Source organism: Acanthaster planci, linkage group LG19 (genome assembly GCF_054643075.1).
Source record: "Acanthaster planci isolate LZ-2023a linkage group LG19, COTS_SCS, whole genome shotgun sequence".
In the NCBI taxonomy this organism is placed as follows: domain Eukaryota; kingdom Metazoa; phylum Echinodermata; class Asteroidea; order Valvatida; family Acanthasteridae; genus Acanthaster; species Acanthaster planci.
In genome coordinates this window covers 6,392,225-6,407,264 of record NC_141795.1, presented here as the reverse complement: position 1 = coordinate 6,407,264, position 15,040 = coordinate 6,392,225, and the positions used below count along the sequence as shown (strand labels likewise).

Here is a 15,040-nt window from a genome sequence, read left to right as displayed (position 1 = left end):
TAATGACCGGACATTAATGTCTCAGGCTTGACATTTTTTTCGATTTCATTTTAAATAAATACATATTTCTTAATATCGGCAAAAATGAAGCTTATTTTTGAAAATAATTATTTCTAAAGATACAAGTCTTGGACTGTAGTAAAACAGGGGGTTTGTTCAAATTGATTTTGTGGTTTTGCTCGAAAAATCTGAAAACACGGCAGTAGGTAGAGATGACGGATATAGTTGGTCTGCTTCTCGTGAAAAGAATTAAATATTTGTCCGTTTATTTATATTTTCAATTCAAGAGAGGGCTCTCTGCATGGTTGTCTTTCGCCTTGCAGCAAAGGGTGGATGGGAGGAGCATTGGGGTTCATATCCCCCCCCCAGCCCCCCGGCGATTTTTTTTAGTGAAAAACTTGAGGCGGTGTTAAAATTCTTTTTCATTTCTCTTTCTCAAAGCATGCTACCCCCTCCCCCAAAGTAGCTACACTCCATAAACTCCACAAGTTTGGCCCTCTGAAAATTTGATTCGGGATCCCGCCTTGACTGCAGCTTCGAACTGTACCACGCCCTGTTACTAACACGTGAAATTCTTCCTTAATCAAATTCCTCGCCTAGAGATCTTTACTGTTAATGAGACCGCTCAACAAATTTCTAGCTGTTACTGTGTTCAAGAAAAGTCTGTTTCCAGTATTTTTCTTGAAATTATTTTCAGCACCATCAATAATAAGTATCCAAGTTGCCTTTCAATTAATCAGTTCAATTCAGTTAGTCTTATTTATGAAAAATCATAAATTGCCATCGAAAAGACAAAGAAACTGCACTTAAATACCGGCTGGCGAGCTATAAATAGTATGCGTGAAATGTCGCGCCGGCGCGCCAGGCTCACTTTACTTGGACACCCCCGGAGGTAGAGTGTACTGACCCAACTGAACTTCATTTATCGAAAGGCAGTGGAGTTAGAGACTTCGTTGATTTCTGTGTTTTCCAGCCATATATTTCCAGGATATTGAAGGTATTCTGACCGACGTGAACTTGGGCAGGTAGGTGCTGAGGGCCTTTGCTCATTTTCGTTGCCTAATAATGTTGCTTGCACGCTAAAAGTAAGGAAATAATTGATCGAGGTTTGTATGTTGCAGCAAATTTTCAGGTTAGCTATCCACTCCAGACCGGAGACTTAGCAACGAATTTTGGACGGAAAGAATGTCTCCTAACCTTGCTACCGCCACCTCCTTTGTTATGTACGAGATATGTGAGATTTCAAGAGCATTTTCAAAGTATTTTTGAATATTTTGCAGTCGCAGTTTTGAGTTTCACATCTTTTAACATTTTTGTAACTGAGTGGTCTGGTGGTGTCGGGATGCAACATTCTTTCTAGTAAGAGTTGAGTTACAGTATTTCCGTTGAGGATTTGAGCTTGAGAATTGTTTCTGTCACATCCGCAGAATAACTTCAGCCACGGTGTGAATCATGGGATCTGCTTGGTTTATCGCTTTGATTGCATCTTTATGTATTTTCAAGGTAACTATAATTCATTCAAGCTTGTTTTTATTTGCTCAATGCTTGGACTTGTAAACGGAGTTTTTGTGCAATGCCATCACATTCATAATTCAATAAACTTGTTGCCCTTAAACTGGCTGCGTACTGTAATCAAGTCTCTGGGGCTTTGCGTTATGGGGGATAAAGGCAGTAGAGCCAGATAAATGATTTCCATGTTTGTTTTAATCCAGTTGGTGTTGGCTCATCTCCTTGATTCACATTTCTTTTTTGTTTGAACACACAATAGGTAGCTGTCCACGCCCAAGATAATGCAGATAATAGAGGTAAGCCGTATTATGTAACATGCACAGCTAGTGTTGTAAGCATCCAATACACAGCTCGTAAAATGTATACACTGTAGGCCTGAGTAGAGAAAGCATAATTTAATAGTCTGAAGGAATCTGGTCAAATTATGCCGTGTAAGTCGTCAGCTTCCATCTCACCATTTGAACTTGTATTATCTCGATTCCCTCCAGTGTTTGTATATGAATGTAACGTATTTCGATGGAAAGCCTGGTGGAGAACGGAGAGTGATTCATTCACTAAACAGTACATACCCAACTGTGAGAATTAACAGCTTAAGCTTGTCAATTTATATTTAAACATCCCAAAGGTTTCATCAGGATGTCCTAATTTGAGGCCTGTATCCCCAAAGGTGACGCTTTGTGAAAATCAACAGCACTTGGAACAAAAAGTACCAGATGAAAGGGATTACCTAACTTCTGATGTCATAACCGTACTTCTTACATTAATCATCAAAACCAGTCCCATATCCATTGAGAAAAAAGCTTCAGGTAATTGAATTTCAGACATACAAGAGCAGTGAGGTCATTTTGTGGCTTAGTGACAGCAGGGAGTAGAATCCATCTTGATTACTGCCAGGAACACTCGGAGGCAATAGTGTCCATAGTTTTGGGCACAGGTTTGCGGTTTTGACCCATGCTAGGGATGCCACATACTGAATATTATTCAGATATTTTGTCAAATTTCGTAAAATGTAGATGGACACATAGAAAATTGATGTTACAGGGTGCTTTCTCAAGCTGCTTTTTTGTGCCATCACCAGCAGTGTAAAAATACATGTATGTATATGCAAAATATGCTTATATATTTTGGCGTTCAGCAAGAATTGTGGTTGCCAAAATTTTCTGTTTAGATTGGACAGATATTCAGGCTTTGTCATGGCGTCGCTTTCCTTTCTCTGTACTTGGCGTTAAGTAGCTTTTGAGCCCTTGTAAAAACAGTAAAGTACATCAAATCATTATCTTGCATTCCTAATAAATGGTCTACATCTTAGTCTTATTAATTAGGGCCTAGAGGGGCATTGCAGAATGTCCGCCATTGACCCAACATATGCATATGGATTGAATTAAAGACTTCAGAATTGTCAAGACTATGCTGCGAGCATTCCTGTCCAAGAGCACAAAATGTGTTCCGTGTGTCCGACTACAGACTTAGCAGATACCCTTTCAGTTGCCTAGTTTAATTCCTGCATGCATAAAATTCTCCACATTTCCAGGCTAGTATGTATATCTAATCTCCCACCAGTACTTTCCTGGATAGTTATCAGATAGGAGACAAAACAAAAACAGAGGGCCAGTGGATGGGACAGTGTGTGTCACTAAGCTTCTCAACATTTCCTGATGGGAAGTCGTTGTCTCTGTTTTTTGTCTGAAAATGGATAAGGCTGACTGGTCCCTGAATTCTAAAGACAAGGACTTGATATTTACCGTGTTGTCCATTTGCATACGTTGGCTTACCAACCTACACTGTTACAATAACTCTTTAGAAAAGTTTGACTTATATAATGATATGAAACGACAAAAGGTATACCAGAGGGAACTTGGAAAAGTGTAAGGTCTTTTTGTGTATGCTAAAAAGGACATAAAATCTGCTCTTTGACCTTGGGTTTGGTCCCAGCTAGGCTTGTCCCGAGCTTGACCTTACCCACACCCACTGGCTAGAAAGCTGTGATTTAATACTTGATGTTTTATGGTAGTGACCAGCTGTGAGGCCAGAGTGGCACCCCTGAAGGGCTGTATCCTGTGTCACTTCAGTGCCATTGAAAGAGAGAAGTCTTTTCCAGTTTTCACAGAGGTGTAGCAATTGTCACCAATTTCTTTACTGGTTCGGGTAAACGTTTGCTCCGTGGAATTTAATCTAGACAGTGATGATGGGAACCCTTTCCTCAGTCTGAATATTTACCAATTCACTTGGAAAGGTTTTTATTGAGGAGGTTGTATCAAGTTTGGAAGCTTTATGCAGTTTGAGCTTTCAAGCAACCTATTGCAATAAAATCGAGAACAAAAGATCCAAATTTCCACTTTTGGGTTTATAAATGACTTATCTAATCAAAAGCAGTGTCTTTCCTGAGATCATCTATTTTCTTTTGTAAAATCAGGGGTGCCTGTACTTTTTCCAAAACTACTCTCCTAATCAATTATTTGTGTCCAAAAAATGCTTTACATCCACAGTATTTTGAAACATTATTATTTGTTAAGGTAAACAGAACTGATATGAACAAGAACTCCATTCAAATCTTGATCACATTAATTCTTGTTGCGCTAAATTTTCTCTATAAAGATTTTTTTTCTTGTTTTTACTCAAGGGATCCATGGTGATTGAGAGTAGGAATTTGGAATGGAAAAGCAATCAGAAAGAGGCAGAAACAATGGGAAATACACGCCAGAATGGTTTTCGGTTGATTTTTTTAAGCACTAGCTGACTAAAACAGCTCTTTGAAAAGAGGAACCGATGTGTCAAACTGTAAAGTGGGAACACCCAGGTGTCTAGCCACTTGCAGAGTCTGGTTCCCCCTACCTGGTACCTGGGCAGAATTCTCATTAGTTCCCTTTCCCTGGGGTGGAAAGATGGTCACCCTTCATGACAGACAAAGTCCAGACTGTGTGGATGAACTGCCTGCCCGACTGCCTTGAGTCATGGGTGTCTAACTTTCTCCTTGCTCTAGCAGCAAGATGTCTGAACTTGGGCTGCCCTTAGACAGGGACATGCCGCAGTGCAGGCAGTGCTGAGGCTAGATTTGTGTGGATGAAAACTGTGCACTAACGTTGTGAATCTGCACAGCAGTGTTGGGAGGGCACGGTTTCCAAAAAAAGGGAAAAGAATTTGTGACCCAGCTGTGTTCTGTTTACCAATATTAATTGTTTTTCAGTAGGTTCTGATGAAGAGCCTTGGAATGTAAACCTCAGCTCTAATTTGCAGTGGAATTGGAGTCATCAACTCTTACATTAAGTCAAACGGGCAAGAACTGCCAATCCTTTTTACGCATGTGATGAAGATATTGTCTGCATTATTTCTGCCCTGTTCCTCCCCGATAGTCCTTTTTACACCATGTTACAGTATTGTATTCGAGTCCATCACAAGTCCTTTCACAAGTCCAGTCACAAGTCGCTTCACAAGGCCAGTCATAAATAACAGGGTGAACAATGACAAAGGAATGCTTTTGTCATAGCTCATTTGGATAGTTTGTGACTTTGCTTCAGACTGGATGACTTCTGATGGACTTGTGATGGACTTATAGGAACTTGCAGGGACTTGTGATGGACTTGAATACAACACTGCCATGTTTTGACTGAAACAAGCAACTTTGATTTGTTGTAGGTCTGAGGAGTGCATATAACTACTGGTTTTGTGTTTTGCAACCTTATCAATGAAGGGGATGATGGAAGTGCATGTTGTCAGTTCGATTTTTTTTTTCAATTTTTATGTTTGTGCTTTTGTCAGATCTTGGATATTTTTGGGCTCATAAACAGTGCAAGGACGTCAAGGAAAAACTTCTCTTGACTAAAAACAACATCCTGTCTGTCGGGTTTTCAGAGGAAGCATATCTTCACAATCAAAACATACGCTTGGAATGGACTTCTCTGACATAAGTCGTGTGTGTGTGTGGATGTAGTGATGGGGAGTAACACTTTTTTGTAAAGTGGCTGGTCCGACAGTTGTCAACTGTGTGACTAAACAGGGTACGATGATGGAAGTGCCTGCCTGTAGGAAGGAAGTCATTTGTACAGAAGTAAAAGAAGTTTGGTCCAAAATACTACACAAAGAAAATTCCACTCGGTTCAATTCAGTCTCCTTCATTTTTCCTACACTCCCAAGAAACTTGTGCAAAGGGGATCAAATGAAAGAATAACATACTCTGAGGTTTTTAGGGCTAAATTGTTCTTAATGTCACTTCAGGGAATTTTGTGTGAGACTTTCTGGTTGTCGGTAAAATCTGTATATCTTTCTTCCCCTGATGTTCTCCAGCTTTTAGGGGGAAAACTGTAATTTTGGTCTTTAACTATTTGTATAAAATTTTCAATATTTTTCCTTGCCAAATATGCATAGGTCGGGTGAGGGACATTGCAACTGATTGACGCAACAATTGCCTTTATCACATACAATGCATGCCGTATCACCGCACTGTCAAACATAAACACCAGATCTTGACACATAGACTAGTGGGCGGGCAGTCCCCAAGGTTGTCCTTTACTTCTGCTTTTATCTTCAACAGCAATATGAGACATGAGTCAAAAGGCTGGTACAGTGTCTTACAATCGGAAAAGTTTACTGTTTAACCATGTGAAAAAGTACAAAGGTCTCGGCCAAAACAGTTCTCTTGTCCTTTCTCTAGTGCCACCATGAGCGACATGCATTGAGGGGAACTCGGCCGTGTTTCCTTTGACTGTTGATTTCAATGGGTGAAGTGATATTTATTTTAGCTAGCCTTGGGTGACTGGGGAGGTGTTGAGATGTGTTTTGTGGGAAAAGGGGAGGCCGGGCTTTGCAAACTACCAGTAGGATGAACTTCAAATAAAAATCAGTCTTGCCCTGACTGTCAGTCTCTTTGAAAAGAGAGTTTGAGGTTTGACCAAATAACTGTCCAAATGGTCAGTCTCATATTTTCATCTCATGGATAGAAATAAGCCACCAAAAATCAAGCCTAAATTTCATGTTGAGCTGATGTTTGTTTATCCATTTTTTGGGGGGGGGCCTCATTTCTCACAGAGTCTTCTACAACTAAAATTACCATCATGTTTTTGAAATTTTGTTGTAAATTTGAGAATTGCCATATATTAGTCACTTGCATGTGTAGTCTTTTCTGCTGGTTGTGGTTTTATTTACACTCTGTGGTAAACTTCACTCGAGTAGTATTTCATTTAGGGAGGTAGGTACAACTACCTAGTACCTCAAGCAACTTGACCTGTATCAGAAGTTCAGAACCCCAGGAACCTCCCACATCTCAATCTAAGTTCAAAGTTATTGTTGAGGTCAAGCAGACATCAGTCTCCACCACTGCCCCCTGGCCTTCATATGCTGTAAATGATTCCATTGCATTGACTGCCCATTAGGAAGGGATTGATATGGCCTCTCTAACCTCAGTTGCACTCCCTGAAAAATTGAGTTCATCAGAATCAATTTGCTTCTATTTTTTACCCAATGTATAGTGAAAATTTTAACCTGTTTTCATTTCTCACTTTGTTTAGTTGAATCTTTGCAAAAGTTTAAAGACCGCCTGGAATTTTATTGGTATTTCTGTCAGGGGGCCTGCATTACATTGTCTCATTGAAAGATTACTTAACATGTTTTTACAGTGAAGCAAAACATCATTGTAGTGCTAGCTGTATGTACCCATTTAAATAAGATTTTTTGCAAATGTAGGTCTTTTATGGCATATTGTCTGTAAGACAGCATGGGTAAAAACCAGTCTAATCAGAAATAAAGGAGGGAGGTTCCCAGGGAACACAATTTGTGACTGTTAATATTTCAAATGTAGTCAAATAGCTGTTTAACTACGATACAAAGGTTTCACACTGAAAATGAACATAAGTTGCCATGATTGATTGGTTTAAGTTTGGTTTTTCTTCAGGTTGATGCATTTTGTATGGGTGGTCCAAACCTTTTGCAAATGATTGTAGACACAGAGGCGTCATATCTGTACATAATAGATTATTGAGGCCCTGTTCTCGTGCCAGTATAGAACTGTTTGAAATAAAATAATACCTCACAGGCATGTTTACATCAATTGGCTAGTCGATTTTTAAATCCTGACCACATCTTTCAAGAATTTCACTTCTGATCTATTTCTGTCTCAAATGCCAAATAAGAAGGTCTTTTCCATTGACTACTTGACTGCCTGCCCCTCATAAAACTCCCCAGGAGAAAGCAAACAGCCATTCCCTTTGTAGTTTCGGTTTCCGTGCCTGCCCCCACCTCCAATGGTAGCCCACAAAAATAACACCCAAGCAGATGTTGCTTGTGGGATACCCCCAGATCTGGCTTCAATTGAGTCCCTTGGTAGACCTGGTCTCTACCAAAACACTTCAGTGGATGGATTACTGAAACTCTGGATGACAGGTTGAAACCGAGACTAGCTACAACTCTCCGTGTGCGCCGAGACTTGTGGCCCCTCAAGCACAGAGCCATTGATGCAGGCCGCCTAATGTTGGCCATTTTTAATCTTGCTGGTTTGTTATTGTGTTGATCCTGCTTTTCGTTGCTTTCCCAGACCTCCAGCTGAAAAACTTTCAGTCTCAGGGTCTCATAGGGCAAAGGTAATCCCAGACAAGCAAACATGTTGCTGACATTCTCAAATGTTGCTACAAAAACCTTAGCTAGGCTTCTAGTCTTGACAGGTTATTAACTCCGCTTCACTTCATTTCCAGTTGGACCATAGAGAAAGGACATGGTTAGACCAGATGTCATGTACAAATATCACAGTAAACGAAAGTAGACCAAACCAGTTTTGATGTGTTTTAAAAGTTCCATGTTCTAACCAACTATCTGGGCATTCTTTAAAGGAACATTTCAAAATCCTGAAAAAATCTTTCTTCTCTGTCAATGGTATTTGATCTTTGAAGTAATGTCAACTTGATCCTGATAATCCAAAGGATTATCAAGGGAAGAGTTTGGATAATTTAGTTTTACTTGAATACATAAGTAGCCTTTTACGACGGCAACAGAATGATTTCTAAAATTGGAGGAGGGGGCTGTTGTGAGACCATCAGAGTATATAAACCATCAATGAACCTTAAACCATTAAGCCCCGCCCCATTATAGAACCTGCCAAGCTTGGGGGGAGGGCATATCCTCAGTTGGAAAAGTTGAGGCCCCCCTAGTGCTCTCCCTCCCATTCCGCCACCCTTTGGGCCCAATTTCTCTTTATTTTCTAAGCTTAGGTTACTGCTGGTGTCCTCATTGCTTTCCATAACTCTTTTCCATAGCTCTTTCCATGAGCACAGCAAGTAAATCTCAACATTGACCCCCCCCCCATGCAAGTTGTGTTTACAAAACATCAAGCTTATTCCTGACAAAGGTCAAAGGTTTATCCCCCGACCAGTCACAGTTGAAAAAGTATCGCTGGCCCTGCAGTGTTTTAAACCCCAGGTATGCAAGGATCGAATACCAGGATATGCAGGGGACTCTTAGGTTGACATAAAGTAATACATTGTATTAGATTATCACCGATATCTGTGGTGTAGTATGGGACTTTGCTTCAAGCTATGTAGTTAGACTTGATGCAGTCTTTATTTTACTTGATTTCAAAATGCTTGATTTTGTTCTTATGGTACTTAGTGCCAATTTAATTGATAAACGACTAATTATATTTTTTTATGAGGGGGATTAATATGCATTCTCCATAGAGTTGCTGTAAGCCCGTAATAGTCGAATTCTACATGCTCCTTTTGTCCTCTACTCAAATCCATCCACTTTTTAAAAATTAATAAAACTGTTCAGACTTATGTTCTTGGGAATCACAATCGAAAAATTTAAGTTAAATTTCCATTAAATAAATTTATCTACATGATGTACACGTATGCCTAGAATGGAGACTTTGATGCATCTTTCTGTCCACTCTCTATAAATAAGTGTGGAACAAGTTAAGTCTACTAAATGTTGCTTGTAATGTAGTGTGGTATCCCAGACTCAGACAGACTTCCCCAGAGGTATGCCAAAGTGACAGGCCTCAGTGGGATGCTCATTTGAGATATAATCGGACCTACTGAATACATGTACATGGCTCCTCAGCTTTAGTGGCCATGGGTTGGTCCAGTGTCCCTGGGGAGTTAATTTCAGCGTAGATGTCATAGTCTCTTAGTGAAAGTGTCCTCATCTACTGCAAACTCGGGAGGGATTTGACCATTCACAGTGGTGTGGTGTTCCTTGCTCCCTGGATCAACCATGCATGGTTAAATGGAACAGGTGTAAAGTACTTTACACACTCTGGCATAATTGGCAACACCTCCTATCCTGAATTAATTACTATTAATTGGTCCTTGCCATTATTGGTTCTCTAGGAGGGCCGATCTCAGACAGGCTGGGGGCGTATGCTCTGAGAGAAGGTTGAAAGGAAAGCTACAGATTAGATGTGAATTTAGACCTTAGAAGTAACTTTTTTTTATAGATAGATATAATTGATAACCACCGGCTTTTTATTTCCCTGCCTTTTTTTGGCAGAGGGCAGAGATCAATTGATAGACTGCAGCGAATTCATGTCCATCAAACGTTGGAGGAATAACGGAGCCTCACGTCTACTTCAGTTTGCTTTACGGCCATGCGTGAAACACATTTTCTCATTTCTGCAATATTACATACCTTTTTTGCCGAGTGGGTCACAAAGTTAAACTTTTTTAATCTAGCCCTAGCTTAATATTGGAAAATAAATTGGTAGCATGGCATTGGCAGCATTATCTTAGTCCTGTTTGGCAACAGGATGTCTGGACCAGTGCCTGGGATGTCTTTGTCTTTGCTTTATGATTCAGACTTTGGCCAGACATGTACATGTTGTGTCTAGTCTTCATTCAAGGGACCTGTCATGCAAGCAAGGAAGGGATTGCTTTGCCAGGGAAACCATCCAACTGAAGTTACTCTTGTTCTTTATGGTGCCTGGCTAGTATTTTGGTACGGTCCCACTGGACCCAGTCAGTTCCAGTCAATCTACACATCCACCCATGGCAATAGTTGGACACCCCCCTGTGATTAGTAAAGGTAGTCCTGATGTAATAATTAATCAACAAGACACCCCACTTGTGAATTTCCTCTTCTGGCTTAGAAGCTTGATGAGTTAGTGCACAAATGGGCCACAGCTGTTGCAAGAAAGCTCCAACCATGATTTATCTTGCTTGCTAGGTGATCCTTCATTACCTGACAAATAAAGTATAGGTTTGTGCCTCAAATCAGGCACAAAACTTGGACTTTTTAAAGCTGATTGTGAAACTTATAATTTGCCTGCGTTTTATTGTCATGGTGGTCTGTCAAACATTTGATCATAGGCCCAAGTACATTAAAACATGAAATGACCAGAGGTCTCAGTTTATTTTTTGAGATCAGGTGTTCGTTCATAAATTATTTCCTTGCAATTTGAATGTAGTTTGTGAATTAACATGCTATGCTTGTAACCAAATTACAACTCGTGGTATTAAACTCGTCAAAGCTGGTTTACATCTCTGACAGGAGTATTCATCAGTTGTTTGTGTCTAATATTTCTCAAGTTTTTGTGCTTGCTTTTGTTCGGTTTCTTACAGTTACCTGTCCACCTCTGCCGGCACCTGTGAATGGTTTGGTGTACACCTGCACCCTGAATGGGCAAAATGTGACCACCACGGGTCAGCAGCCTGTGGGCAGCATCTGCGAGTTGGAATGCGATGAAGGCTTTGCCCTGCTAGGCTCAACCAGTCGCAACTGCTTGGAGGATGGAACTTGGGACGGCAGAGAAGGTGTCTGCGATGGTTAGTACCCTCTGTGGTTTATTGCTTAGTCCCTCTGTTTTTCTTGTCTGTTTTTCAACTCTACTTCTTCATCTGTTGCAATTTCATTGATGTTGTTCATATTAAAAGGCAGCATTCTGTAGTGGAATATAGTCTCCAGTTTGTAAAATCAAGAGTGGAAGCTACAGCCATTTTGTTCGAAAGTGAAGGGCAGATTTAATTTTGGAACTAAATGCCTCAACCATAAACACTCTCAGTGTACCCCATTGCCAGCTGATTTAACTCAACCCAAAACCTAACCGAAAACCCCCAACCCAAACCTAAATCTAGCCCACCCAAACTCCTCTTAAATTGCTCCTGAGTTACATGCATGATCTGTCTGTTCTCATAAACAGTTGATCCCTGCCTCCACCACACATGTGAGAAGCCCAGGTATGCCATATGCATCAGCGAGGAGGTTGACGGCAAGTTGAAGCCCATCTGCGACTGCCCAGAGTCCTGCCCCGACGGCCCAGTCAGGCCGGTCTGCAGTGTCTACGGCAAGCAGTACGACAGTCTGTGCCAGCTGCGACTGTATGCTTGCAAGAGACGACGCTCCTATCCCCTGGCCTACAAGAAACCCTGCATCGGTACGTAAGCACTTGGCCACTCTGGTACTTGCATCAAGAAGCTGTTTCAATCCCATTCCAATTAGTCTAGCTTTCCTTACTTATTAGATTGTTTTATCGTGGTCTGTACAACATCTTGTGAGGGAGGATGATCCGTTGGCTCCGTCATGGTTGGCATTTCTCCATCTGTGAGGGTTGGTGTGGTCTTTTCCCTCCCTATCCTGATCAAGCCCCCCCACCAGATGCAGTCCTTTGGGGAGATTGAGCCTTTTGCGAGTTAAATTTGAATAAAATTTGGTGCACTGAGTTCTTTAAATTCATGTGAACATAACAATTGGAATTCTCCATACTAAAGCCACTGTTGCTGTACCTCGTGATTCGGGGCAGGCTTTTGCTTAGTTACATAAGAGATGCCTTGCAACAATACACTGTTCTCAATGGAAAAGAAGGGCACAAAGGAACCAGTCCATTCCAGAGATGGTGGTCGCTCAGCAAAAACTTGCCCCTAATCACGAGGTATAGCAACAGTGTCTTTAGTCAGGTGAATTCAAATTGTTATGTTAATGTGCAATCAGATAACTCAGTGTACCAGATTTTATTCTAATTTAACTCACAAATGGCTTATTGAGACTACCACCCCTTGGCCAATCTCAAATATAGTCTCTGTGTTCCTAGTTCTACTTTTTTTGGGGGTGGGGGTGGTTCCAGCCTCACAGGAGCCATGTGGAAAGGAGGAGTTGAAGGAGTTCCCCCACCGGCTTTTGGAATGGTTCCTCCACCTGCGAGAGATTGACGAGCTCCAGCAGCTAGACCCCAACAGCAATATCCGCAAGCTGGACAACACAGGCAGGGAGAAAGTGGCCAAGGTACAAACGGACAAGCAGTTAGAGTTTTTATCAATCGGAAGAAGCAGACATTGGGTCAAGGGAGAAAAATATGGCAGAAGGTCACCGAGATTGTGTAGTATGTGTGAAGCTTTGGATGATTCCTCTGGGGGTGTTACTCATCACAGCCCTGAAGAAATTTGGGCTAAGATGAACTGATGCTCTTTTGAAGTGGTGGAAATTCGCTGGTTAATTACATTGAGAAATACTCAACAAAATGAAGTCTTCAATTCACGTGATCTGAACACCAGTATGTGCAAGGCTAGAGGGCACCCCTGTGTTTCAGTATTGACCCCTCGATCTTTTGCGTTGTTCTGTCCAATTTTTTGAGAGGGAGCCGCAGGGAATCTGTTAATTGCACAAAACTCTTTGTTTTCCCGCAAAATGAGAAAATGTTCCATTTCTTACCGATTCCAGTGGAAGTTTGATGAACTGGACCGCAAGCACGATGGACTGCTCGACCGACGGGACTTGCGCGAGTTCCGCTATGCCCTGATGCCCCTGGAACACTGCGCCGATGATTTCTTCCAGGAGTGCTATGCCGGGGCGCGTACCATTGACCTGGAACGCTGGAACGAATGCCTAAAGGTGCACGACATTGAGGAAGCACCGCGAAGAATGGCCGAGTTCTTCCTGAATGTTGTCCCCAAGCAGAGTCCAGCTGAAGATGGTAAACCCCTCAGCTAATCTTATTTCGCAAAGCTTTGTTTCCCACCTAGTCTGAGATGAAATGAAACGTCTGTACAAGTCCTTATTAAAGATGTCTGGAGTTCCTTCTTTTAAATCTCAGTTCTTTTTGAATTTGCCTCTGCATGCAACCGGTTAATGTTTCAAAACAAGAATGTCTAAAACTCTCAGTATTTTTCTGAAGCAGAAAAATGTGATATGCAGAATTTACCGATGTTTCAATTTGTCTTCCATTCACTTTCCAAGCCATTAGTTCATTTTTTTTTTCGTTTAATTTGTCTTGTTTCAGGTGCTGAAGAGGATGAAGAAGCATAGAGGGTGTGCATCGCTCTGTGCTGCTGCTATTGATGATCCTGTGCCTGAGTCTTTATATTCCAGACTGAGAATTTTTCCATTAAACCACAGTCTTGTATTTTTTTTTAACTAGGAGTAAATTTGAGCAAAGGGGATGATAATTACTTGATTGAAAATTGAATTTATGTAAATCTTAATAATCCTAAACCAAAATGGCCCATACTTCTCAATGAATGTCTTGGTGTCCAACCACTCAAGGTTTCTTCCTGTCATCTTTGGGACAATTATCTCAGTGGAAACACTTCTACTCAAGTTCATTGATTAAATTGTTCCCCATTTGCATTTTGTTAATGTAAACTTTCAATATTTTTCACCCTGGAGTTCATCACACGAAGCATTTGGGCCAGAAGTTTTTTATGTTTAAGTTTGTAGTTTTTGGTAACATTTTAAAATCTAGATCCCTTAATAGTGTCTTTTAATCCTCTTCCTTGATTAGAATACGTTTTCATGTAAATATCAATATTTTATCAGTGTAAGAACGGTTAGTGTGACCCGCCTGCCAAATAGGAAAATTTCAATAAAGATGATCTGATTAGGAGCAAGGGCAGCTGGGGAACCTTATTTTCATGGGGGGGCTTTTTTAAGGGGCCTACAAGTTTGAGTTTCTTTCATATTGCCTTTTAGGGCCTTTCAGGGGTAGGGCTACATTTTGGGGACTTTGCATATGCTTTTGGAAGGAAGGGATATTAATTTAACCCCCCCATGACTTTTATTAAAAAAGGCCTCTTTCTTTGGGGGCCATGGCCCCCACTGGCCCCTCAGGATCTGCCCTTGATAAGAGGCCCTGATCTATTTTAATTTAGAAGTCTACCAAAGTAACTGCCCAAACAAGTGCTGCTTGTTTACATTTTATACTGCATTTTATTTGTGGTTTACTAATTTCATTTACTTGTAAAATAGTTTGTGTATTCTATTTAGGCAATAAACATTCAATGGTGCTAATGGTTAGAGAGCAGCTTAGCGAGACGGCAAATGTTCTTTGGCTCCGTGAGCATTTAAAGATTATACAGTTTTTGATTTAGATAGCTAGAGGCAGTGTAAATTGAAATAAAAGTCCTTCATTTGAAAATGCTGATTGAGTTTGTGATGCTTTATGACTAAGAGCTTCGGGGAAAAAGTCATGTGGGGCAAAGACAACTCGAGTTCAAGTTGACGTCTGTCAGAAAATAAAATGTATCTTAATCATATTTTAGATTGCATAGACTTCTAGATGGCATCATCAAAGGATAAAAAGCTAACTTTTCAAAACTAACTAAATGCTCTAAAATAGATCAGT

General features: G+C 40.8%; 1 protein-coding gene across 1 annotated transcript; it reads left to right on the top strand.

Annotated features, from left to right (window-relative positions):
• Positions 1-867: 867 nt before the first annotated feature.
• On the top strand, positions 868-14,833 carry LOC110987361 (SPARC-like). The gene is made up of 8 exons (XM_022250039.2): positions 868-1,025; positions 1,428-1,503; positions 1,769-1,805; positions 11,049-11,252; positions 11,627-11,860; positions 12,548-12,705; positions 13,141-13,393; positions 13,700-14,833. The coding sequence occupies exons 2-8, from the start codon at positions 1,453-1,455 to the stop codon at positions 13,723-13,725; spliced, it is 963 nt and encodes a 320-aa protein (XP_022105731.1). The 5' UTR covers positions 868-1,025; positions 1,428-1,452; the 3' UTR covers positions 13,726-14,833.
• Positions 14,834-15,040: the final 207 nt, after the last annotated feature.